This window comes from Neofelis nebulosa, chromosome 16 (genome assembly GCF_028018385.1).
Source record: "Neofelis nebulosa isolate mNeoNeb1 chromosome 16, mNeoNeb1.pri, whole genome shotgun sequence".
Classification (NCBI taxonomy): domain Eukaryota; kingdom Metazoa; phylum Chordata; class Mammalia; order Carnivora; family Felidae; genus Neofelis; species Neofelis nebulosa.
The window spans coordinates 27,461,981-27,489,635 of record NC_080797.1 but is presented as its reverse complement, the minus strand read 5'-3'; the positions used below and the strand labels follow the sequence as shown (position 1 = coordinate 27,489,635).

General features: G+C 41.2%; 1 protein-coding gene and 1 non-coding gene across 15 annotated transcripts in view; one reads left to right on the top strand and one right to left on the bottom strand.

Annotated features, from left to right (window-relative positions):
- Window positions 1–27,655, bottom strand: part of BPTF (bromodomain PHD finger transcription factor) — a 147,856-nt gene that overhangs the window by 13,744 nt on the left and 106,457 nt on the right. For 8 of the 14 annotated variants that reach the window (XM_058703799.1, XM_058703797.1, XM_058703798.1 and 5 more), the window contains 13 exons: window positions 26,424–26,670; window positions 25,900–26,061; window positions 25,531–25,682; window positions 24,516–24,624; window positions 19,642–19,859; window positions 16,560–16,782; window positions 14,965–15,881; window positions 13,279–13,361; window positions 12,740–12,965; window positions 5,294–5,628; window positions 2,259–2,432; window positions 1,318–1,510; window positions 399–483 (listed from right to left, as the gene is read on the bottom strand). In XM_058703799.1, the coding sequence (XP_058559782.1) occupies window positions 399–483; window positions 1,318–1,510; window positions 2,259–2,432; window positions 5,294–5,628; window positions 12,740–12,965; window positions 13,279–13,361; window positions 14,965–15,881; window positions 16,560–16,782; window positions 19,642–19,859; window positions 24,516–24,624; window positions 25,531–25,682; window positions 25,900–26,061; window positions 26,424–26,670 (3,124 nt within the window). The remainder of the gene's footprint in view (window positions 1–398; window positions 484–1,317; window positions 1,511–2,258; window positions 2,433–5,293; window positions 5,629–12,739; window positions 12,966–13,278; window positions 13,362–14,964; window positions 15,882–16,559; window positions 16,783–19,641; window positions 19,860–24,515; window positions 24,625–25,530; window positions 25,683–25,899; window positions 26,062–26,423; window positions 26,671–27,655) is intronic. The other 6 variants (XM_058703808.1, XM_058703810.1, XM_058703809.1 and 3 more) reach the window with 5 other exon arrangements.
- Window positions 7,148–7,220, top strand: TRNAK-CUU (transfer RNA lysine (anticodon CUU)). Its single transcript has one exon. It is a non-coding gene; the product is annotated as a tRNA-Lys (tRNA).

The following is a 27,655-nucleotide window of genomic DNA, read 5'->3' as shown; positions in this document are numbered from 1 at the left end:
ATGAGGAAGAGGTAACAGGGAGCGATAAGAGACTCAGACCCTGACTCGCTCACTGATTTCACTCATCTTTTATATGGCTGTAGGATGCTCTGCTTCCGTATCACTGACTCAGCTTTTCCTCTATGACGGCCACTGATGTCATTTCTGGTATTTCTGGGATTGACAACGGTACTGTGGTGAACAACATACTTGTGCCCATGTAAATCCTAATAAATGAAATTGCTGGGTCCAAGGGAATGCAGATTTAAACTTAATACACACTCCTAGTACATCCCACAAGTTACCACACCAATTTATTCTTCCACCAGCCTTGCTCAACGTATCGTCGCGACGTATCACGCGTGACAGATATCTGCGGAGACTTCTGAAAAAACTCCATATTCAACTCAAGTACCTACCCATAGGTTCCTTAATCACACCGTAATAATCTGGTGCGTCATTAGGATCCACTGGCTCAAGGAAAGGCCAGGCCATCTTATGGGCCTGTGATGGGAGGAGAGAACATCATTATTGTCAGGTCATTGAAGTTTCCCATTTGAATTGCTTTATCAATCAACCCTTAAGCCCCAAAAGTCAGTTTTCAACCTGATAGATGAGATTATTTACAATGTAAACGTGAGTAGAGTTTTGCCCTACTTACAAATCATCTCGGGTGAGCATACTCTGTATTAACGGTTCTCAAAGGGTTGGTCTGAGGACCTCAACTGTGGGGCTGGGGCACTAGCTTAGAAGACAAGAAGTCTGTCCTCTCATTCCTACGTGACAACCTGCTACCTGTAAAACTGGGGTGGAACAGTCACCATTGCGGACGAATGAGGTGTCAGACATGCTAATAAATAACTTCACCCCCATACTGAGACCACTGTTCTCTTTTTAGTTCTTTTTTTCTTAAGATTTTATTTTTAAGTAATCTCTACACCTAATGCAGGGCTCGAACGCACAACCCCAAGGTCAAGAGTCGTACGCTCTTTCAACTGAGCCAGCCAGGTGCCCCCTCACTAGAATCGAATCGAACTGTTTTTCAATCTATGGTAGTGAGGAAAACTTTTCTTTAAAAATTACATTCAGGTTAAAAAAGTGAGTCGTTTTAAATACGAGTGTCAGATAGACACCATTCGAGCTAATGTGTGGATACGGTTAACCTGCTCGTGATATCGGCATGTGAAGGACTGAAGTCCGGAGTACTTCACTAGACTGGCTGGAGGTCAGTAAACGATCACAGATTCTGAGACTGGAAGGTTCAAACCCCAGAAATGGCTCCAGAGTCAACGCTGGCTGATTTCAGCGGCAGACAACGCACACACGGCGTCTTCTTACCTGTAAAGAACGCAGCACCCTTTTCAAGCCCTCGTAATCTTTCTCCGTTAGCGGCGTGAGCACTGTCATGGCATCCTCGGTGGACTGGCACTGTGGACAGACATACTCGTCAATGAGCTCTGCCTCACTCTGCAAGATGCCCACGCAGCGCCCATGGTACCAGTTCTGACACCGATCACAGCCAATATAAAATCTGCAAGATCCGAAATGGAAATGTGAGTTCAAAACAGATGGGATCACATTACTTACATCTACCTTAAAAAGTAAAACATGCACCTGAAAAGATTCTAACTCTGGGTATAAAATAGTTTTAGTATCACAATTGTTTTAATACTTCTGAAGATTGACATTCAAATGTGTTAATTTAGTACTTCTGATGTTAACAAAGCACTAAAAGCTTATTAAGAACGCTGTGTAATACTGGAGAATATGAAGAAAAACGTAAAGCATTTGATTGACTTTAAAGCTCAAAACAAAATAAAGCCAAAAATCTTTCAACTAGTACCGTATCAAATGGGAAGCTGATACTGGCCACCCAACTGGGAGCTCAAAATCCTGTAAGCTAATAACAGAGTCTCAGAGCTTTTACCCAAATTAGTGTTTTTTTCTAACCTACAATAATGCACCATTTCAAACACTGATAAAATCCAAACAAGGCAGGCTGTTTTCATCTCATTCGTTTCTGTTACATATTGAAGAATCAAGTCTACCATTAAACCGTATTTTTTCCCAATGCATCTCAAACATTCGCTATGAAGCAACACAAATTTTGAAGGGGAGGTAAAGAGAGAAAAAGAGAAAAAAAACCGGAAAGGAATTTGTAATGTAAGTGTATAATATATGCAGAAAAATACCTTGCTTTTTATTAAAATAAATAAGTAACCAGTCAGAGCAATTTGGCTTCCTAAATTATTAAATATGATGCTCTTATCAGAACTCACTGTGACTCATCATAAGGTGTTCTGCAGATACAGTACAATTCCTCACTGCTGCCCTCTTGTGCCCGTTTACAATCATTACAGATGTACACATCCATTTTCTTAGCCTCCTTTTCTGTGATGCCAACACATTCTCCATGATACCAGTTAGTACAAAGATCACAGCCAATATAGAACCTAAAAGTATTCACAATGAAAATGACAATGTAATTGTCATTTTGAGCTGCATGATACTTAAACCTGTCTTCCCTGTCCTGATTCACTTTCTTACAGGATAACTTTCTGCAATGAGTCAGCTAAACATCCTGAATCCAACCATTCTACCCCTGGCAAACTACAGCATCTGACACTGTATCAAGTGTGGAAACATAAAATCACTCACATCAATTTCAACAAATACACTGTTTGGTGAAATATGGGTCTTTAAAAACATACTGGAATTGGAAAAAATAAACAACACACTGATGGTAATGTCTCCCTCTTAATGAATGTGTGTAAAACTGTAACAGGCACAAAAACCAAAGCCGAAGAATCAAAGACTTACATCTGTCAAACCTATGCCACAGAAGCCATTTCAAATTCAGGGCTATTTCTTAGATAGGTTTGAAAATGTATCTCACGATTTAAATTTGAAAACGAAGCAAAGCGCAAACACCAAGTAGAAGTTACACTACGAGGAACATGCAGGTCAGCCAGGTGCAAAAGATACATGGTCAAAATATGGCATGAAGAAGACAACTAAGAAAGGTACATGTAGTGACTCACTTTCTACTAAGTTTTCTCAAGAAACACTGGAATTTTACCCAATGGTAACAGATTATGACGTGGGCCAGTTTTTCAGTTAATGTAACGTATGTGACAGTGTGGAGAGTGACCAGGTTAACTAACTGGTAAGGAACGGCTTCGATTCAAAACAGGGGGTACCCGGCGTGGACAGTGATACAGGATAGGTATCCAAAAAGCAAGAGGTTCCACAGTACTTGGCACGGTGGGGGTGTCGGAGTGTGTGACTGAGGGGAATGGCATTCAGTCAGGCCTCCAGGCTTGTGTAACAGAAGGCCCCAAAGGATGGAACGAATGAAAAGCATCTCTGTGGTAAACACAGAGTGCATTTAAAAGCGTTGACAGGAGCTGTGTAGGAACGCCATGTAAAAATCATGGCAGGAATTCGCGTGAATCATAAGGACCCGGACCGGCCTTGCTGACACGGTTCCGCCAAAGTATTTCTTGGCGGATTCCCCTGGAGTAACAGAAGTAGTCCTCAAACTTCAAACTAACCTTCCAAACGAACGTAAAGGAGTAGCGTATGGTTGTGTAGTTCATCCTACTCCCATTAATTTTTTTCTTTTGCATTAAGACTCCTCCAGGATTTTTGCTGCCACGGGTGGGGGGTTGGGCCTTCCAGGTGTTTTGTATGTTGCCTTCACGAGATGGTGGGCTATGTGTTCTGGAAGTAAGCTCAGGACTTGAATTTCAAGTTTTAGGCATTCTCACTGGCTCCCCAAACCAACCTAGTTTGGTACAAGAGATTATAAAATACTCCTAAAACACAGCAACTCATCCCAACTAGAACAGGGAGTGAATGAACCTGGCATACTGATATTTTAGTAACACCCAACTAAAAATATGAACTATCCACAAAATAACGAGGCAATCCCAGTAGAAGGAGCACATACTTCATGCAACTGAAGTATGACAAAAATGTTGGTGTGTGAAATGAATTTCTGTGATGTGAATATTTTAAATAAGCCACGTTTGTCTAATTACTTAAGTAAGCTCCATGCACAGATCTTTGTGTAAAGGAAGTAAATCATGTTCTGCTTTATTCTGTAAATCATTATTATTTTGCTTAAAGGGAGGCAACTTATATTAGAACTAAGGGGGAAAAATCAGTTAATAGGGCTCCACCTTTCACATTATATATAATTTCCAAGAGAGACGATGAAAAGGGAAGATGCCTAAGCTGACGTGTCTAATTCACCACATAGCTAAATCTACCAACAAAACGGTGTGACCTAGAACTTGCACGTTATAATTTTCAATAGCAAGCACTAAGGGAGCTCCAATGTTGTAACTTAAAACCTCACTGAAGAGATCACAATTCTGTTCTATAAATTGGTTAGGCATCCACTTACGGTAGATATTCAGCATTGCTACTTCTAAAGAATCGTATATTTTTAGCATGATCAAACATTTTGGTCCTGCAAAAAATATTGTAGTTAATCTTGGCTTTAAAAAGCTGGCCTACGTTTAAATGCTCAAAAGGAAAGCTGGACAATGGGTTGAATGATAAGGATAACAAATGAAACTGCATTAATGGATTAGTGTTTCTAAAATCTTGTATCTATATCACCAAATACAAGTCACAACAGTCAAAAAAAGCTTCCAGCTGCCATGCTTATTGTCACATTTTTGAGGGTCATTATTAAGGACTGAGTGAAAACACTCCTTGTATTTTTCTGGCTTTTGTCCCCAGGAAGAAAGTGGGAACTTTGACGAAAATAATATTAAGTTTCAGTATCCCAATACAAAAACCACAGAATTGCTTAAAATTAAACAATAAAAAACCAAAACTACTCGAACTTGAAACCTCGTACACCGTTCATATTCAGATAGTCTCTAAGATGTGATGTTATCATAAGGTTGTGAACAGATTCCAGAAAGGATGCTCTCAACTTTGGGCAGCGATAATAGCACACCTCCTTCTCCCGACAGCATTACTGATCGGTTTGGAGTTAATCCAGAGAGAAGAGGAGAAAGCAAAAGAGCAACAGAAAGCTTGTTTTTGACAGAAAAGAATATGATGAAGAACAAACATGGATCATGAACACGTAAAATACAGAAGTTTTACTTTTCCAGTGTCATGTTTAAGAACATCAGATGCAAGACCACAGAGAAAACATTACTGTCCCTACTTCCAACTACTTTCATTGACATGGCTACCAATACACTCCTTTTCTTCACAACCTTAACACAACTTCACTTTAACAGCTAAGCTTTTAAGAAAATAAACGAAAGCTCAAAAAAGATGTACTCACTTCGATTCATCGTAAGGCGTTTTACAGATACAGTAAAGCTTTGTGTCCTTCTTAGTTTCCTTTGAGGTAGTAGAGATCATTTTCTTCTTCTTGGACTTGGAGCTCGAGTCTCTTTCCTCTTCTCGCTTCCTCTTCTGGGAAGCGGCAGGCAGCGTGGCCGTGGCCGTGGCCGTGGCCGTGGCCAGGGGGCCCGTGTGCTGTGGGGGAGGCGGAGGCGGGGGTGACGGCGGAGGGGCCGGAGGCGCAGGCGGCGCTGCGGGGGAGGGAGCCGCTACCGCTGTGGCCTGCACCATGTCTTTTTCTTTCTTAATCCTCAGGTCTCTCTTGAGCTCTTCCTGTTGTCAATTAAAGACAATACAAAGCTGTCATCGAACTCACGTTCATGTCGGACTCGGCCAGAGGACTCTGCGTTACCTCTCTTCTCACCTCCCCTCCCCTTGTTGGAGTGGCTCCGAGGTCAGCCTCGTGTGAGGGGGTCTGTAATTTGAGTGTCATCCTCACTATACCCTGAACCCAGTCAAAACAACGAGAAGTATAAAGCGAAGATTACGGAACGACTCGAGATCTGCCAGTATCTTCAAAGGACACCTGCAGAAAGATGATCCAGTTGCTGAAAACAACGTGCCCCGGGCTTGCTCTTTTTGTGCCCTGGTTATTTCTGTTGTTGCTCAGAATGGGGTTACAAGTGTCTTCACCCACTAGCTAGCTGCTTTCTTCTGGCGGCTCACCGTCTGTGTCCTTATAAAAATTTCTTTTCAACGTTTATTTATTTTTTTGAGACAGGGAGAGACAGGGCGTGAACGGGGGAGGGTCAGAGAGGGAGACACAGAATCCGACACAGGCTCCGGGCTCCGAGCTGTCGGCACAGAGCCCGACGTGGGGTTCGAACTCATAGACCGTGAGATCGTGACCTGAGCCGAAGTCGGACGCTCAACTGAGCCACCCAGGCGCCCCCGTCTGTGTCCTTATAAACTGAACACGATTCTTAAAATTTGGCCTGACCAGCCACAAGTTGAATGAGAGACAGATTTGTTTAATTTATTAGGCTCCTAGGTCTAGAATTTAAAAACGCAGGAAGAGCTATCTTATCAACACACACTCTGATATAAAGTAAAACCCTTACTTCTCTTCACGTGAAATACTTTACAGATACACGTGTTACCTAGTGCTACAACTTATTCTTAGAAATGATGATTATTTCTCTAGAAAAGGCCATTGGCATTGGCATCCATGAACAAACCTGGTGTAAATCAATCACTGCTATGACCAAGCTTTTATTTTTTTAAATTTGTTTATTATTTATTTTGAGATAGAGAGCACGAGCAGGGGAAGGGCAGAGAGACAGGGAGAGAGAGAACCCGAAGCAGGCTCCATGCTGTCAGCACAGAGCCTGATGTGCGGCTCGAACTCATGAACTATGAGATCATGACCTGAGCTGAAATCAAGAGTCAGATGCTTAACCGACTGTTAAGCATGGTAAGATCTTTTGAATATCACAATAAAAAAATTTTTTTACAGTAATTTCTACACCCAACATGCGGCTCGAACTTATGACCCTGGGATCAAAAGTCGCATGTTCCAATGACTGAGCCAGCCAGGCGCCCTGTAAACATCACAAAAATTCTAACAAATAAACCTGAACGGTCCTGGTTTAATGAATCTTATTTTCTCTATTTAGCATCTAGATGGTCCGGTAAGTGAGAAGGTAAGCTGCTTGACTATTCAGCAGCCCTTCTCAATGTAAAAGGTCTAAACCTTGAGTGTCATTTTCCTAATTAATATGATGCGTTTGTAACATAGTGAAATGGATTTTAGTAAAATCAAGATGATCAAGGTGGTTTGGTGGGGTGGGGTGCCTGGCTGGCTCACTTGGTAGAGCATGAGACTCTTGATCTCAGGGTCATGAGTTCAAACCTCACATTAGGCAGAGATCACTTAAAAAACCCACAGATGGTACGCTGGGTATACGCTCGACCCCCCTTCAAGAACACACCAATGACAGTAAACTATAAGACAGAGAAAAATCGAAAGGACAGAGCCATGTTCGAGTAAAATAAATGTCTCTATGAAATGGAAACACAATACTGAACAGGGCTAAACATGCAGGCCCGGTGGACTCCAGGTTCAGAGGTAGGAGGAGGTGGCCCAACAACAACCGGTCTCTGCAGGGAGAAAGGGACTCAACATGCTGCATGGGGGGGGCGGGGGGGGGGGGTCATGAGAACAGGCTCCCTGCTTGATGTGGGTCTGGCTGCTCTTACACTGGGCTTCCGGGGAGGAAACAGAACTCCTCTCACTTAAATGCCAAATGCAAATCAAATGAAAACATGTGATGTGAAAAAAGGCAAAGTCGATAACTGAATCTGAATTAATTCCAAATGAAATCAATTTTATAGAACAATTTGACCAAAAACTTCATAATATGTAGGTTTTAGATGTTCAAAGAGCTAAATGAAGGTTTAATTTCTATTAAGAAATGGTAAGAAATTACTCTATCAATAAGAGAAGCAGAGAGGTTTGGAGTAAAGATAAAAAGGTGGAACACAGGACATTTTTAGGGCAGTGGAACTATTCTGTCTGTAACTTGGGTTTGACATTACACATTTGTCAAACTCCCAGGACTGTGTAACACAAAGAGTGAAACAATGTAAACCGTGGACTTTAGTTAATAGCAATGTACTACGTGGCTCATCAACTGTAACAAATGGCCACACTGATACAAGATGTTAATAATAAACGTGTGTGTGTGTGTGTGTGTGTGTGTTTTGAAGGGGGGTGAGTATACAAGAACTTTCCTGCATAATTTTTCTGTAAATTTCAAACTCTAAAAAAACAGTCTATTTAACAAAAAAGAGAGACAAGCAGAAATCATACAAGAATAAAGATATAAACAGGGCCCCTGGGTGGCTCAGTTGGTTAAGCATCTGACTTCAGCTCAGGTCACGACCCCATGATTCATGGGTTCGAGCCCCGCATTGAGCTCTGTGCTGGCAGCTCAGAGCCTGGAGCCTGCTTCGGATTCTGCGTCTCCCTCTCTCTCTCTGCCCCACCTCCACTTGCACTCTGTCTCTGTGTCTCTCAAAAATGAATAAACATTTAAAAAAATTTTTTAAAGTATAATAAAGATTATGTAATATACGGTTAAGAACACCATCCTGTATAATAGGATATTTACAGAAGCGCTGTTTTTTAAATGGCTGCACACTGTAATGAGTAGAGACATATTCCGTATGTGTTGTCTCTAGTGTGATTCTGTTTTTGTATAAACTGAGTTTACATATGGATACATACATTAAATATAATGTAAGTTATATTCTGAAATTATTTAACAACAGTCATCTCTGGGGGGTGCAATGACTTATAAATTTTTTTAATGTTTATTTTTGAGAGAGAAAAAGAGTGCAAATGGGGGAGGGACAGAGAGAGAGAGAGAGAGAGAGAGAGAGAGAGAGAGAGAGAGAGAGACACAGAATCCAAAGGAGGCTCCAGGCTCTGAGCTGTCAGCACAGAGCGTGACGCAGGGCTCGAACTCATGGATCATGAGGTCATGACCAGAGCCAAAGTCGGATGCTTAACTGACTGAGCCACCCAGGTGCCCCAACTTACAGAATTTTTTAATGTTTACTTATTTTTGAGAGAGAGAGAGAGAGAGAGAGAGAGAGAGAGAACACGAATGGGGGAGGGGCACAGAGAGAGGGATAGAGAGTGGAGCCTGAGACAGGGTGAAACTCACGAACTGTGAGATCATAACCTGAGCCAAAATCAAGAGTTGGACGCCCAACTGACTGAGCCACCCAGAATCCCTGACTTAGATTATTTTCATTTGTTGGCCAAGCTAATTGTTTTCAAAGACATCGGACTGTACATGTCCAATTTATTTATTTATATGTAAAGAATACAGATTATAAATAAATCCCCATTCTGTGCAGAAGATGGAGTAGGAATAGCATATGACACACATTAGATGTTAAATACCAGCTGCATGAATTGAATGGATAAGTCACATTTATATCCTATTCCACAAGCTGAATTTTTCATTCAAACTTTTCTCACAGAGAATTTTCCCCAAGGAATTAAAAACAAAAAGTACCAATTCTGCACTCACCATTTTGTTAAAATGGCAGTCCATTGTGTGGACACCCAAATGCATTTAATCCAGTGGTTCCCAACTGAGGTACCTCTAGAGAGTATTTGAGAATGTAGGTGGAGGGGCAAGGTCATTTTTTGTGTTGAAGGTGATACTATCATTTAGTAAATGCTTTGGTTCTTACAGTGTGTAAAAAAAACTGACCTATGGAAAGGGCCTAAAGTCCTTCTGTTGAGAAATCCGATTACTATGTGGATTTCAGGATGATTCCAAACTTTTATTATTATTATTATTATTATTATTATTATTATTATTATTAACATTCATTATGTCCTTGCTTACAGATCTTGCCTAATTGTTTCTTAGAAGAATTTCTAGAAGTGAAATTATGGATCAGAATATCCACATTTTAAAGAATTTTCATACACTGATGCAATGTTCTCTAGAAATACATATTTTCTCTAAAACCACAGTCTTTTCATTTCATTCCTTGGTATTTAGGTTGACTATCTTTTTGTATATTTATTGGTGTTTGGCATTTTTTAATTTGAAAATTGTGTGTCTCACACATTATTAGAGTGTTTCTTTTTTTTAATTTCTGCTTTATTGAGGTATCCCTGATAAAACTATAAGATATATTTACAGTATACATTGCAGTGACAGGATTTCCCCTCATCTAGTTAACTAATGTTCATCTTTTTCTGTTTTTATGTTCTCCTTTTTCTTACTGACTTAAAGAGCTCTTTAAATTTTAGAAATACTAATTCTGTCATAAATATCATAAAATGTTTTTTTCGTTTGCTATCTGTTTTTCAATATTGTTTATTGTATTTTCTTTATTCCAACAAAAAATTTTTTCCTCTGTCTTCAAATCTGTCTTTTTCCTTTGAAGCATTTGAGATCTGTAATGCGCAAGAGTGGTTTTCCCCACTCCAAGATTACAAAGATGACAGGCCTGTTTTCTTCTATTATTTTTGTGGTTTCCTTTTTTACATTAAAATTTTTGATCTGAAATGTATCTTTAGAAAAAAACCCTCCCTACTTAAAACTTAAAATTTACTCATTTATTTTGAGAGAGAGCGAGCACGCACAAGTGAGAGAGAATCAGAGAGAAAGAGAGAGAAAGAATCCCAAGCAGGCTCCACACTGACAGAATGGAGCCCAATGCAGCTCGAACTCACAAACCGTGAGATCATGATCTGAGCTGAAACCAAGAGTCGGATGCTTAACCAACTGAGTCACCCAGGGGCCCTGAAATGTATCTCACACACAAAAAAAATTTTTTTAAATGTTTATTTATTTTTGAGAAAGAGAGAGAGAGACAGAGAGTGAGAAGGGGAGAGGCAGAGAGGAAGGGAGACACAGAATCTGAAGCAGGCTCCAGGCTCTGAGCTGTTGGGACAGAGCCCGATGTGGGGCTCAAACCCATGCACTGCAAGATCATGACCTGAGCCGAAGTTGGACGCTTAACTGACTGAGCCACCCAAGTGCCCCTGCTATGAGATGTGCCTTAATTTAAGGTGAGAGGGAATATTTGCTACTAAGAATTGGCTTTTGTTTATTGCCCTTTGACAACGGTTGTAGTCTCGACATTTATCTAGTGAGTGACTACCTCACTGAATCCTCTCATAAAATTTAGGGTGGGGCTGTTGATATAATATTATACATTATGATATTATATATACAATATAATATAATGTTGTATCATATACAATAAACATTTTACCTTCTTTTTTTGCTTGACTTAATACACTATCTAGAAATTTCCAGAGGTGGGGCGCCTGGGTGGCACAGTCGGTTAAGCGTCCGACTTCAACCAGGTCACGATCTCGCGGTCCGTGAGTTCGAGCCCCGCGTCAGGCTCTGGGTTGATGGCTCGGAGCCTGGAGCCTGTTTCCGATTCTGTGTCTCCCTCTCTCTCTGCCCCTTCCCCGTTCATGCTCTGTCTCTCTCTGTCCCAAAAATAAATAAAAAACGTTGAAAAAAAAAATTAAAAAAAAAAAAAGAAATTTCCAGAGGTAATAAATAATAATGGTGGTTTTTGGCACTGTCACCTGGTTTTTGACTTTAGTGGGAAGGTCTCTTAATGTCTCAGAGTTGTGGAACCATTGGTTGCTGGGCTGATCAATTAAAAAAAAAATACTTCCCATCTTTTTAAAATATACAAGGCTGGGGGGTGGGAGGGAGGGCAGGGTGGGTGATGGGTGTTGAGGAGGGCACCTTTTGGGATGAGCACTGGGTGTTGTATGGAAACCAATTTGACAGTAAATTTCATATATTAAAAAATAAAAAAAATTAAAATAAAAAAAATAAAATATACAAGGCACATTTAGGTATGCTTTAGATAGCCTACTTCTAAGAAGCTGTTCAAATATGCATGAATAGATGTCTTCTTTCATTTTTAAATAACCCCCCCAAGCAAGCAGAGGGTTAGCAATGCCTACAGGATCAGTTACAAGACAAGAAAATATGGGGTCTTATTTAATGGGTGTTCTTCTTCTTCTTTTTTTTTTTTAAGTTTGTTTGTTTGTTTGTTTGTTTGTTTATTTATTTATTTTGTGAGAGAGAGAGAGAGAGAGAGAGAGAGAATCCCAAACAGGTTCCACACTGTCAGCGCAGAGCCCAATGTGGGGCTTGAACCCATGAACCATGGGATCACGACCCGAGCCAAAACCCATTGTTGGATGCTTAACTGACTAAGCCACCCAGATGCCGCTTATTTAATGGGCACTCTTTATTTTTCATTCTTCCGACATTGTTTTGTAGTTCTTGGTCTACCTTTCTCATGAAACTTGGCTTCTGATAACTTTTGGCGAGACTATGTCATAGAGAATAAACGCTATCCCTAAGAAGGTGCTCAAAATGTTTTTCTTTACATCAATAGACTGACCTCTCTTTTTTTTTTTTTTCAACATTTTTTTTTTTTTTTTAATTTTTGGGACAGAGAGAGACAGAGCATGAACGGGGGAGGGGCAGAGAGAGGGAGACACAGAATCAGAAACAGGCTCCAGGCTCCGAGCCATCAGCCCAGAGCCCGACGCGGGGCTCGAACTCACAGACCGCGAGATCGTGACCTGGCTGAAGTCGGACGCTTAACCGACTGCGCCACCCAGGCGCCCCGACTGACCTCTCTTAGAGTGGTTACTTGAGAGATTACTAGATGCCTTCAGATATAAAAGCTCTGTCGTGTTTGAAAAGACATGTGTCCCACTGCTTTTAGTTTATGCACAAAAATGTTAAGTTCTAGAAACTAGCTGAAATGTAAAGCGTAACCAAAGAGGCAAGGGAAAAAAAAAAAAAAAAAGAATATAATGACATGCTCAACACTGGCCATGGAAGGAAAGGAAATCCCTTCTTACCTGCACTTGAATTTGTAGGTCTTTGTCCAGGAGCGCTCTCTTTTTTAGTATTTCCGCTTTGAGTTGTTCTTTGTGTTTGAAGAGCAGCGCGGAGAGCTTGGTGGCATTCTGCTTGCTACGTTTCTGTTCCACACTCTCTTCGCGCTTCCGTTTTTTTGCTGCCTGTTTTTCTTCTTTATCTATCTTATCCAAAATATACTTCATCACCTGGTTACAGACAATCATTCTGGAGAGAAATACACAATCCATGTAATGCTGGGCATGTCATTCTGAAAAGCTCAAGACATCATTTTTCTATGTCTCTACGGTTGATACACAAACTTTCTGTGACCGGAAAGCTTCAAAGAGTGATTCAGACCAGTTTCGAGCACCCAGTATTGCCAAGTATCCACATTTAATGAACTTCAGGCAAGATAAAAAACCAAAACAAACCAACAAAAAAACTTAAACTCAGACGTCCTGTCCGTGTACATGCTAAAGAGGAAAGGCCAACGTACAATGAGACCCTGTGTTGCTGGGTTATAAACATGTCTTCCTACCTTTGATTCTCTTCTCTTTCAGCTGGAGTCATGGTCTTTTTCTGCTTTAAATGTTCTATTACAGCATTATGCTTCATCACCACCTTCAGGACAGAACAAAATCCCAAAGTGCATATTTTATAATGACTACATGTTGGTATACAGATTAACAGCAGAAATCTGAGCACATGTATGTTTTCCAAAGAAAACTGTAAGAGTTTTATGTCAGAACATAAACAGAATTAGAGCTGCAACATGGCCTGAGTGCTTACCGTGTACTGGGCACTGTGCTACGTAAGCACCTGACGTTACCTCAATTATTCCTCGTAACAACACCGAAAGGGATAATCTTATAAATGAGATTCTGAGGCATGAAAAAATTAACTCACTTGTTTGACACGAAAAAAGGAATAGAAGCTGTAATTTTAACCCAGCTGTCACTCTGCAACAGCCATTTTTGTTACCATTATGCTCTCTTCCTAGGTATTAATTTCTCCTCCCCGTCCCACTTTGCACAGAGATTAGGATAAAGACAGATATTGTAGTAATTCTAAGTTTACAGACTACACGGTACTAAACGCTGGGTAATAATGCATTTGAACATACATAGGACATCGATTTATAAGACTATTACCACACGCCTTTAAAATCCCTTTATTGTTTAAAAAGTACTTCTAACGACGTTGCATTAGAATCCTCAAACGTGCTAGGAGACAAGATCTCAATTAATCCAACCACTGCAAAGGAACGTCGCTCATATGGCGTGACAGAGGTGCTGACTGCTGCTACAATGGCACTCATGTTCCAAATATCCGCGTACCAGATCAACGTGTTGTACACCTTAAATTTATACACTGCTGTATGTCAAACATATCCCAATAAAAAATAAAATGCAAAGTGTTTCTATACACATGACCTCATTTAATCATTACAATAATCTCACGTGGCTGTCAAGAGAGGGAGTATTAAGGAGGATATGGAGCTCAGGGCAGAGAGGACAGTGTCGTGGACTGTGAATGGGAGACCCAGGAACTGAACGCAGGTCTCATGGCTTGGGAACACTGGAAAGTGTGCATGGGATGCACACTCAACCTCCTGACTAATGCTGATTGGTGCACGCTGTTGACGCAAAGAAAGTTTCCCTCAGCAATGCTTCAGGATCTTGTACACGTGACTTCATCTTAAGTACAGCAATGCCAACTCCTCTAAATTGCCTTACTTCACTAAGACGCTATTGTAGGATGCCACTTTTTATTTGAGCTATGGAACAGAAGAATCTCCACCTCTAACAAAGGTGTGGTTGGAAACGCAAAGGAGTTTCAATCGTCTGTAATGTGTCCCTCACGCAAACTAAGGAGTGACGACTGCAAATAACTTCAGAGCGCTCCTGATGCCTGAGCGGCTGTAAGCTTAGTTGACCTTCAAGGCCTAGATCAATGGTGCGGAAACTCCTAACTCCATCCTTCCCATCTTAGTTCTCCCCCAGCACAGGCAGTTTTTCTAATAAGCACTGATTGTCACATCCAAGAAGAGTTCCAAGCCATGGCAGTCATTCAGTATTTTTTCGTCAATCCAGTGCTGCTTTCTAAATAGAACCGTCAACGACTTTTGCCTCCTGTAGGAAACCTGACACAACCAACACTAGGTCTACTGCACAGCACAATCATTCAAGCTACTGAACATGCTGCTTTTACTTAATAACTTTACCTGTTTCTGAATGATTTCACTTTGATTAGAAGCTTGGAGAGTGTGTTCCCGCTTAATTTCTATCTGCTGCTGCTTCTTCTTTTGCTGCTGATCCCTGAGTTGCTGAACCCTTTGCAACTGCTCTTGCACACTGGCTGCCTGCACTGTAACCACATTCTGAATGTGGTGAGTCTGCACAGGACTGCTTTGCTGAATTTGAATAGGTAACTGGAGTCTGATTTGCTGGGGCACACCACCTTGCTGAGCCTGTATCTGAGCCACAACCTGCGACTGGATCTGAGAGAGGACCTGGACTTGTTGTTGCAGCGGGGGCACAGCAATGACTTGGGGCTGCGGCTGCTGTATCTGCAGCTGAGGACGGGATGGGGCTGAAACAGTAACTTGGTTTAACGTCTGTCCTGATGAAAGAGTTTGAGTTGGAGACTGTACCTGGGGTTGTGACTGTGGCTGGCCCTGGGAAGGTGTCTGAAGAGAGGTATGTGGTTGAATTGGAATCGGTTGTGAGGTTGTAGTCTGAACCTGGGATTGCTGTCCGGGAGACACTTGGGATGGAGTCGATGGACGTATTCGAGTCTGTGGTGGACTTTGGACGCGAGCAGGAGACTGTCCTTGGACATTACTTTGAGGCTGACACTGTACTGCGGCTTGGGGTTTGGATGACTGTGCTTGGGCGGGTCGTGCTTCAGAAGGGACATGGGATGCAACAGTTGTTGGGGTCTGAGCTTCAGGCTGAGTCTGCACTTCAGGCTGAGCTGGGGACGGGGGCTGGGATTGGGGCTGGGGCTGAGCTGAAGGCTGAGCAGTCTGTGGCTGGGCTTCTGGAGGACTCACACTTGATGACTGAGCTGGTGGCAAGGTTTTGGCTTGTGGCACCTGTGTCGGGGGTGATAATTTACACTGTCTTTGTTCACCTGTACCTGTGAAAAAGAAAGACCAAATGTTTCTATGACTCTACGACACAGAACCTTGGTTAAAGAAGAATCTGCAGGGGATCGCCTAAAGGTGCGAATTCTGAATTTCAGTATAGAAGACTGACACCTTAGACATTCCAGAGACACTCCAGAGACACATTTGAGTTAGGACTCTCCTAACCGGGGAGCCAGGCCCTGTCTCTAGAAATCAGCCAGGACTTCTGGGACAGGTTGACGTTAAACCCTCATTGTTTTCCTGGGGCGTGGTGAGGGCAGCCGGCAGTGGGAGGCTAACACAGTGGTTCTGGACCTGCAGCTAAGTGCGGGCCATGAGCTGGATACATCAACCTTCCCCGACGTTACCTGCGTAATCCATTGGTGGCCCCGAGGCACCATGACTCCAGTGGTGCCCACAAGGCTGGGCAAGAAGCAAGTGTGGGCACAGTTACCATGATACCCACTGCTTTTGACCCCCCGCCCCAATTTTCTGTATTTTTTACGGGGTGATGGAGGTGGCAGGGAACCTGTAGGAACAAGAGATGTTGTGAGGTGGACCGGACGGCCCTTAAGCTCACTGGCTTCAGGCATGATCTTCCCAAAGATAAACACTGGGCCTCCTTTCCCTCTACTAGCCCAGCAACTTGTGCAGCGACAAGCGGCACTTCTGATACCCCCAAGTTCTACCTGCTGCCGTAGTGGAAACGGTGGTGGTGGTGCTGCTGGCCGCTGTGGCTGTTGTGGCCAAAGGTGTGAAGAGGAACCGCTGGACAGTACCGTTTGGCATGGCAGCTTGCATCAGCTGCTGTCCCGGGCCCGGAAGTACAGTCACCCCTTGAGGTATCAGCTGCAGCTGTCCAGTCGTTTGACCTTGTCCTTGAATCACTACCGTCAAACCTTGATTGCCGCCCTATGGAGAACAATGGGCAACAGGTAAACAGTGTTCAAAGCGTCAGTCTTTAAGTACACCACTTTTACGTTGGAAAGATCCCTTTAACGTAATGAAACTACGTACCTGAAGGTCTAGAGAACGGCATCGAAAGGAATTCAGATAAGCTGAAGTAAGAATATTTATTTGGAAAGACTGATGTTGTTTAATGGAGAAAATATGAACTAATGACCCAGAGTTCCAGTCCAAGCTCTCCAAATGGACAGCCAGGTATCTGTCTACAAGTAACACTACTCCTCCAGATCCAAATTTCCCTACTATCTACAAAATAAGGGCACTGAAGTGAATGACGAATGTCTCCACAAAATTCTGATTTTAAACCTTCTTATATTCGTATTATTTTGTAATTTTCAAAGCATCTTTGTATATACTGTCTCGCTGGATTCTCACAATGGACTTGTGACTTCGTGGAGTAGGGAGAGAAAATATTACTATAATCTTATCACCAATTAAGAAACTCAAGGTTAGAAAGTTCAAGTCACTTGCCCAAAGCTAGAGATGAACTTAAAGGTGAGAAAAAAATGAGGAACCCAGGTCTCCTGGTTTCACTTTTTCAGTATGTACCAGATTACCTATGGTGTGTGTCTGTGTGCACTGAAGGAGAAAAAGCTTAGGGTTTCGACAAGTCGTGAGGGTCGCTAATGCCCAGGTAGTTACCAAAATGGGGACCAGGAACTAACTAAGAACTCTGTATGTACTGCCACTTCTGTCCAGGACTTGTTAATCCAGGAAAATTAACTACTAGGGACATGGCGGAGAGTTAGAAATCAAAGTGAAACAACCCACCCCGAATTCTCACCAGCCCAGGCTGACGCCACCAAGTTCATATACTAATGCACATATACTTTACTCATGAGTCCCTTGTTTACTCTTGCACGTTCAAAAATGCATAAAACACCAAGTATAGTTTAAAAAATAATTATAAAGTAAACATCTATAAAATCAGCACTCAGGTCATCGTCGCCAGTATCCAAGAAGTCCCTGCGGAGATCTGCTCTGATCTGCGTTCCCTTCCTTTCCTCTGGAGGTAACCACTGTTCTCACTGCTACGGTAACGTCACACTTCTTCATAGTGCGACTGCTTACATATAGACCTTTCTGGGGTTACAGGTTCACAACTTCACGAATGCCATCCGTGAAAAACATGACGGGAATGAAGCTTCTCTCGACGGACAATGCAGCAGCCCTGTATCCCTATACAGCACAGCTGGTTTTGCCCGTTTCTGAATTTTGTGCAAATGGAATCATAATGTAAGTTTCATACTTGCTCCCTCAGCTCAACAATGTGGTTCTGTGTGGCCACGGTTTTTCATTTTCATTACTGTAGGACTACAACACAATTTATTGAACTGACAGTAGATAGACTTTTGGGCTGTTCTTACTTTTCTACTCTGGTGAACCATGTGCTGCTATGAAGACTCATGTTCATTATCCTGGTGCTCACGTGAACAAGAACTTCGTTAGGGAATACAGGAGAACTCCCGGACCAGAGGTATGCATATCCTCAACTTTGCCAGGTCACGCCTGGAGTCGTCCAAACGGCTAAACCAATTTATACTACCGCAGTTGCACATGGAAGTGTATTTTGTTTCACGTCTTCGCCAGCTCTTCATCTTGACCAACATTTTAATTTATACCAACCTCTTATGTACACGGTTCTCATATCCATTTCCCTCGTTACCAATAGACTTCAGTAGTTTTTTTCACTTTGGACATTTAGATTTCTTCTCTCCTCATCAAGTTTGTATGCCCCCAACTTTTTTTTTTTTTTTACTGAGCTTTTGCTCTTTTGCCTTATTTTTAGTAATTCTTCATGTTTTGGATAACAGTCTGTGTTTGTGTTACTTTTTATAATGTCTGATGAACTGAAGTTCTTATTTTTAGTGGAGTTGAATTTATAAATCTTTTCCTTTATGGTTAGTGTTTTTTGTGTGTAAGTAAGAAAGCCTTTCTTTCCTATCCCGAGGTTATGAAGGTGTTCTTCTCTCTAATCTTCTGAAAGTATTATACTCTTACCTTTCACAGGTAGGACTTTTATCCTCCTGGAAAGGAGTTTGGAAGTGAGGTAGTGGCCCAGTTTCACAGTTTTCCATATAAACTCAATTTTCCCAGCACCATTTACTGGAAAGTCTGTTCCTTTCTCAATGGTTTGTAATGACATCTCTATCATGGAACAAGTGTTCACATAGGCATGGGTCACTTTTTGCATTCTCTGCTGCGCTATTCATCTATCTGTCCTAGTTGTCTGCACCTTTCTGTACTAATGTGTGAGGCATTATCATAAATATTTTGATATCAGGTCATCATACAGGGCAAAGCCTCCTGTTCGTCAACAGTATTATAACTATTCCTTCTCCTTTGCACTTCCGTTTTAAATTTTTAAACAATCAGCCCATCAGTTTCCATAAGAAAATCTCCTTGATTTTTAAAGGAACTGCACTCAACCTACTGATTACTACTAGAAGAACTGAGAACAGTTGAATCTTGCAAGGAAGCAGCTGATGTACTCAAGTCTTATTTTTCCAATGGAAATTGGTCAACTAGTAACGTTTTGGTACTTAAGAGGATTATCCATCTGGCTGTTTCAGCTCACAGTCTAAGGGCTCTAGATGACTGAAACGGATTATATCTCGCCTTTAAGAAGTATTTTTGACTCTACAAAGCAGCCATTTCTTTAAAAAGTACATTTTAATCTTTTGAGAATAAGTACCTGTTTTTAAACTTACTGCAAGAATAAAACGGATCACCTCTAGAGTTAACTAAGTGGAATTACAAATGAAAACTGGAAAAAGAGAGTTACCACGAAATGCCATTACTTACGTGGCCCTGTGTTAACTGAGTGAGTTGAGCCATGGTGAGCTTCACCTGTCCCTGTTGGGGACGAGGGGCCGGGGAGGGTGAAGGCTGCACATTTGCACTGGATGTTCCCGAAGTTAATCCTTTCTGTCCCGGTGCTGAGGAAACTGCATTAGGGGTAGAGATCGCGGTGGAAACGGGTTGCCCTCTAATGATCTGGGTCACCACTTGCTGAGGGGCACCTACACAAACAGCAAAACGTTATGAATGCTTATATGCCCCCCGGCAGTCAACGCGTCAGGTGAAGGCACTCTTCTCAGTTTTCGAAAAGACTTAATGTGATGCCGTCAGCACAAGGATGTGCTCAGACATATATCCACGCCCACAGTCCCACCTGGTTGCCAGTGAAGCTACTCTCGCTCAGCTCACACAGCCATTCCCCAGTTCCTGCTATCTGCAGGAGACTGAAAAAACAATATTCTTCCTGGGAGGCCAAAGCTAAAATGACAAGAGGGAAGACTGAAGGAAGAAATATATATCTAATAAGGCATTTTATAAGGCTGCCTTTCCTGAGGAATATTTAAAATAGGATGACAATCTAATATATGGTGACTTCATATGACTTTTCAACATAACAGGACTATTCTGAACCAACCACTCGTTTATGAACGAGCTCTTCCTACAGCTTTTCACCAGTTTGGGAGAACCACGGGGTCAAGATCACTATATCCTTAATATTAGGGCAAAACATTCAAAGAATGGATCCAGAGTTCATTGCTTAATAAACATCTACTGGATGAATGAATTTTAATTAGGATGGCTCAACAGTCTTCTAAAAACTTTAATTCTCATTTAACTTGCTGAAATTGGAGGAAAAGACAGGTGGAATCCGCTGCTCCCTGCCGTGGAACAGTTGCTAAGAGTAATGATCTGGCAGCTAATTTTACATTGATAATGTCCTAATTCATTATTAATTAGTGAATCACATCACATTTATGATGTTTTACATTCACTTTCTGTCTTTTGTTCCATAGGTGAATACATAGGTATTTCTGTATGTATTTCTTTTAATGAATGGTGTTTAAGATTCTTGCCTATGTATAACATTGAATGTCTTCTGTTATTCAAAATACCTTCCCCTTTTATCTTTTAATAAATAATGCTACGGTAAAATCCCTGTTCATAAATTTTTATGCACTTCTAGTTCTTTCCTTAAAATAAACTCCTCTCAGTATTACTGCGTTTCTAGTAGGAACACAGTACCAAACTGAATTTTAGATAGGTTATCCCAACTCACACTCTCACCATTACTGAGATTCTACTTCACTGGACCCCTGGCAACCCTATGTACTATCGGTAAAGTACAATATTCCAGCAACCAGAAACGGTCTGACAGTATCATGGTATCTGAATTTCTTCCATTACCATAGAGGGTCAGCATTTAAATCCCTGTCAAGTCATGATGCTTCATTTGTGAGCTCTCTCTCCACACTCCTTCTCATTTCTCTATGTTTCCTACTTATTTATAGTTGATTTTTAGAGATTAAAGATATAAATTATAACTATATATTTTTCCTACTTTTTAAAATTTTTTTTTAATGTTTATTTATTTTGAGAGAGTGAGAGTGGGCAAGCAGGGGAGGGGCAGAGAGAGAGAGGGAGACACAGAATCCGAAGCTGGCTCCAGGCTCTGAGCCAACAGCACAGAGCCCGACGCAGGGCTCGAACCCATGAACCGTGAGATCATGACCTGAGCCGAAGCTGGACGCTTAACCGACTGAGCCACCCCAGTACCCCTATTTTTCCTACTTTGCATTCTGCCTTTTGTTTCTTTTTAACAAAGTTGTGTGTGTCTGTTTTCTTTATTGTAGCTTTAATTATTGCTTTAAAAATTTTCCTGCATTCTCTAATCAGATCTATCCTCCCAAGTAAGTGCTTAGTTACGATATATGTTGGCAGACGTCTAGCCAGCCCCCTCCCCCACAAAAATATAAACTAATTATTCTAGGAACATTTACTATAAGTACTGTCTTTCTTTCTTGATTCAAAATGACAATTTTATCACACTGCAAATTCTCACATATAATGCCTCTTTAAGTGATTCTATTGGTTTAGTTTCCTTTGGTGACCAGTGCTGATCCTGGTCATGTATCATATGTTCTAACAACCAGCAGCGTATGTTTTCCATCATTACGCTTTCTTCTAAAACTTTTCTCCATTATTCTCTCCCATTTATTAACATGAACCAAAAAACAAAGTACATCATGTGAAGTCAAGTGCTTTAATTTGAGTTCTGGACCCCACATTATGTCCCTGTACTGCAGTTTGAGGAACAATGCATGAAAAATTACTTTACTTGATTCCCCTGGTACTGATATGATGTTATCATAAACACAAATGGATTAAAGGGTTGGTAACGATCATACGACGGTCATTCAGATGATCCCCAACACGTACATGGTTGGTTTGTTTTTAATATGAAATTTATTGTCAAATTGGTTTCCCAGAAAACACCCAGTGCTCATCCCAACAGGTGCCCTCCTCAATGCCCATCACCCACTTTCCCCTCCCTCCCACCCATCATCAACCCAACAACATGTTCATGTTAATTTGTTTTGAGATAATCACCAAAATGCAAATTCAAATATTGAAAAATTATTATGGGGCGCCTGGGTGGCTCAGTCGGTTAAGCATCCGACTTCAGCCCAGGTCATGATCCCACGCTTCGGGAGTTTGAGCCCTATGTCGGGCTCTGTGCTGACAACTCTGAGCCTGGAGCCTGTTTCGGATTCTGTGTCTCTCTCTCTCTCTGCCCCTCCCGTGCTGGTACTCTGTCTCTCTGTCTCCCAAAAATAAACATTTTTTTTTTTATTTTAAAAATTGTATTACATCCAGGGAGTCTGTGAATTCCATTTTGGGAAAGGCTAGCGTGGTGGGAGGAACAGGATAAGCCGATCGATCGGACCACAATCAGAGGTACGCTACACACATCCACCCCTCCTCCGCCTCTCTGGCCACGACTCCTAGAATTCCTCCTCATCTCCACTGGGCCTCACCAGACCCACTGGCCATCTGGCTTTTCCTCGACACACAAGACACACTCATGTGCAATTATGGGTTTACGGACTCACATATGCAAGTCAAACACGTAACTGAAGCTACAGAAGGCAAAAGGGAACAAAAGGCAAAAGGGAACAAAAGGCTCTGTACATCTTGTGATCACCCAATTTTTTGTTTTGTAAGTTTCTTATCATTTGTCATCTATAATTCTTTTTCTCCTTTACATTAGTTTTACTGTTCCCTTTAGTTACCTGACAGCTAGTTTTGAACAATAACAGATACTGAAGTTTACCAATTGTTGCTGCAGCATTAAGTGAAATAATGAATCATACTTTCTTTTCTGGGGTAAGTCCTGTTTAGGCTTTAGAAAATTGACTTTACAAAAAACAAAACAAGGGCACGTGGGTGGCTCAGTTGGTTAAGCATCTCTCGATTTCAGCTCAGGTCATGACCTCCCAGTTTGTGAGTTCAAGCCCCACATCGGGCTCTACACTGGCAATGCGGGGCATGCTTGGGACTCTCTCTCCCCCTCCGTCTCCCCTCCTCCCCAAATAAATAAATAAAATTTAAAAACAAAAACAAAACAATACTTTTTATTTCATTTTAGAACTGTGCTAAAATTGCAAACTGAATGGAAAAGATTTAATCTTTTCTGCCCCCTATTCCCTGTAACTACTTCTTGTAAGAAAGAAATTGCTTCCTAATCACTTCAAAGAATTTTACCATAAAACCAGGGTCTAGAATTCTTTTTTGTAGGAAATCCTCTAGCAACTTTGCAGATTTCTCTCCTTGAGATGAGTCATCGAGACTTGGAATTTATAAGCCTAGTATACACTTCTGCTTCATTATTCAAACATATTTAGTTCCTGAATATGGATAGTGAAAATTCTCCAAGGTCTTTGTTTTTTTAAGTTTATTTAGTGTGAGAGAGAAAGAGACAGCACGAGTAGGGGAGGAGCACAGAGAGAGGGAGAGAATTTCAAGCAGGCTTTGTGCTGGCAGCACAGAGCCCAATATGTGGGCTTAAAACCCACGGACCAGGAGATCATGACCTGAGCTGAAATCAAGAGTCAGATGCTTAACCGACTGAGCCACCCAGGTACCCCTCTCCAAAGTCTTATTAGAAGGATAATTCTACTTGATTAAAAAAAGTTCATTCTATTTTTATAGCACTTTTTCTCATTCCTAATTCTGTAAACCAGCAATTTGCTCCCCTTTCTCAAGATTAGCCTTGCAAAAGAATGGCTTATTTTAATAACATGTGCCCTTTTCCATTTTCTTTTCTTCTTCTTCTTTCTTTAAAGATTTTATTAATCTCTACACCCAAAGTGGGACTTGAACTCACAAACCCCAGGTCAAGAGTCGCATGCTCTACCAAATGAGCCAGCCAGGCACCTTGCCCTTTTCTGTTAGTTAATCTTTTTTTTATGCTTTCCATTTAAATGCTTCTTAGCTGTTTCCTTGATTTTATCTCTGTCTTTTGCCACACAGACTGTTGTCTTTCCTCATTTTCTTTATTCCAATGATTTGAATTAGTATATATTCCATCTACTAGAGGTTTTTAAAACATTTTTATTAAGCAAACTTGGATCTATTTTCTCTCATTGGCACAGCCAGAGATGAAATAACATCTATGAATGTACTCCACAATGGATTAGAAATTTAGTATGCTTTGAATACTCATTCACAATGCAGAGTAGTAACCACTATATGATCACAGCCTGAAGTATTCATCCAAATTAGTATTTTCTAGTATGCAAAGTAGCCAATACAGAGTATTATAGATTTCCCAGACTGGATGTTTAGATGTAAAATGAAAATGCTGGAGGGACAAATACCTGGCTGAACCATCACGGGTGTTCGAATAATTGCCTTTCCTAGTGTTGACTGTTGGAGTGGTGTTCTAATCACCGTCATACCAGGGCGGATCTGAGGCCCTGTGATTACCTATAAATGACACAAAGGAGAATGAATTAAAATGCTTTTAAAAGACTAAAATAGCACGATGGACTTAGAACACAGTCTTTGAACATCCTATGTTGATAATTACATCTACGGAAATGACAAAGGCTCTTGGGCATTACATTTTAAATTATATTAAGCATCAGAATAACGATGGAATTCTGAGGGAAGAAAATTTAATCCAAATGAGATCATACAAAATTCTTTGTCACTGATATCAAGTACAGCCTACAGACCAGAAGGAAGGCACAAGGCTCAGTGAAGCTCTGTCCTATGATCACCGTAGTTGTTCAGAGAAAAACGTTGGGTCGTGTTCTCCCTGAGGTCCAACACATACCTGTCACCCACAGCATACAAGATCGGAAACCAAATGTCCTTTCACAGTTTTAGCGGAGAGACTACAGAGCATATTGTTTTCAGTTTTACAGTTACGTCCAGAACATTTTCAAGTCTGCAAAACTTGAAACCTCTTCCATGATACCAGAGCCAAAGAAATGATGTATCTAATACGTGTGCATGTCGGCTGATAACCAACGAGCTCTAATGCCACGGATTCTATTTTTCATTCCACTTCTCAGTTGCATACCAAGTTTCCCTCAGGGCTCCAATGCTGTCTGCTGTTTTATACGAAGGAATTTTCTCTACAGAATCCTAGAAAGCATTTCTTCTGATTCATAAACTAATATGCTATTATGTTGAAAATTAACATTTCATATGTCATTTATGCTTAGATATATAACAGATTTTTTAGAAAGTCAGTACCTTGGCATAGATGAGTAAAAGGTAAAGGAAGATGAGGAGCTAAGTTAATCCTGGAAGAGGCCATTCTAAAAACTTCAACTTGATGCGGTTGACGCTTTAAAACAAAAGGAGTCTGTAAAGAATTCTTACTTGTGAAGTGCTTGTGGTTGCTCCAGAGCCTGAGGCATTGGGCCTAATTGTGACTGTTGCTGTCCTGGGCTGGAATGAAGTAAAGGTCTGCTGACTTGTACCTGTACTTGATGGAATGATACCCAGGACTTTCTGCTGTACTTGAACGACGCCTTAAAAAAAGATGAAGAAGTCATTAGCAACTGCCCCTTTCATAACAAGCATCAGGTGTCACTGGGTTTCTGAGGAGAAACTACGTGTGGCAGGGTTTTATAGTGGGCTACATAGAATGTGAGGTCCAAGGACTGAAATCAGTGAAAAGGAAATGAAAAATAATGGCAACAGTATGATCTGGCAAATGTGAATTAAAACTCTTCACATTTCCCTTACCTCCTTGTGTTGCTGGCACATTTACAGCGACAATCTTGCTGTTTGCAGGAAGTGGCAGTTTGGTAATTACTTTTCCTGCCATAGTGACTGGATTGCCTGTAATTTGGAACGTCTGACCTGTGCTGGCAATGGTTGTAGCAGATGTGGCAGCTGTGCTGGTGGCTAATGGGGTATAAGACATTTAATAAGCTTTAGATTTAAAATAACCAGCAACGTAGTGACTTCTAGGAAGGGCACCAAGGCATGAAATGTGGCTCATTCTTGTCTTTTTAAGAAAAACATTCCTCTCCACTCAAAGTAAGTGAACTATGTAAATGTTGAGAGGGAAATAATGGAAGAGAGGAGTTTCACTCATGTCATATCATGAATATTATCTGTAACAAACCAACTGTGGCAGCTTGATTGCTCAATCAGCTGCAGGAAGAAAACAATTCTCTAAAGAAATGTTTCATCTCAGTCGGTAAACAATCGAAATTTCTTTTTCCTGAACGAAAGCAATCTTTTCTTTAAGAACAGTCGTGTACCTGAGTTTGACTGGCCTTGCTTAACCCACGTAGCGAAGGTCTGATGGAAGTTCTTGTTTTGCTGGAATGTCACTGTCGCTGGAGATCCAACTTTGGTAGTCAGTACCATTTTAGTTCCGGTCGTAACTGAGCCACTTATGGGGGCCACCATCACTTTCGGCGCTGGGGAGATGGTACTAGTCGTACTGTTCGTTGGGGAAGCGGTGGAAGCTGCAATTGCCGTAGGCTTCTGCTGTTCCAATCGTTTCTAGAAAAGTCAGGGAGAGAAAACATGAACCGAAACAGTTCCAAATAAAAACGATACCATTCTGCAAGAAGTCCACCCACTATTTCTCCAAAGCTAAGAAACTGCACCAAATTTCTAAAAGATTTTATTTCTGAACCTACGTATTTAAATTTGCCCTTCAATTTAATTTCTTGATGCAGGCCAATATTTTTATGACTCTAAACCACACCTATTTTATGGAAAGTAGTAAGTCTTTCATTCAAAAATGAAGCACAATCAAATTTTTCCAGCCTATACAAACGTCCAACCTTTCAGATGGCAAATAAAAGAGACACAGGTCATCGTATTGAAGACAGGAACACCTTGCGGCTCAGCGGTGGGATTTAGAGCACACGGCAAATGATGGGAACTGTACAACGTTTCTGGTTTACTGTAGTGTTAATTTATCCGATTATAAAACACAGGTCAGTATTTAAATAATCACTATCCAAGTTGACATACAGGCAAGCAAGTTGAAAATTATAAGAAAACATCTTTTCTAAACTTCTTATATCACTCAGTTTAAACATTTTTTTACAGAAAAAATATTTTAGACTATTTTACGCAGGGAAGTACAGCCTGATTACAATAGAGGGTTATTAAAGCCAATTTGTACACCTTCCATCATAGATTGCTAACACTTCCTGACCTTACCAACATGACAATGTAAGCTTCCACATGTAAAAAAAACCATAGGTGCCAATGATTTCAAACCTGATGGCAAACGCTTTGTCATAATTATCTTCTTTAATGCTCAGACTGACCCAATAGAGTTGCTGGTATTGTAACTTAAAGATGAGGAAACGGAGACTCAGAAAGACTCTGGCCTGGGCAGAGCTAGCTACTGCTGGAGGCGAGAGGTGTACTAAGATAATATTGCAATGCTGAACTATCTCCTGCCACTGCAAACTGCTCACTGGCGACATCACAGCCAGTCTCGACAGGAGTGCTTTTGTGAACATCCTAT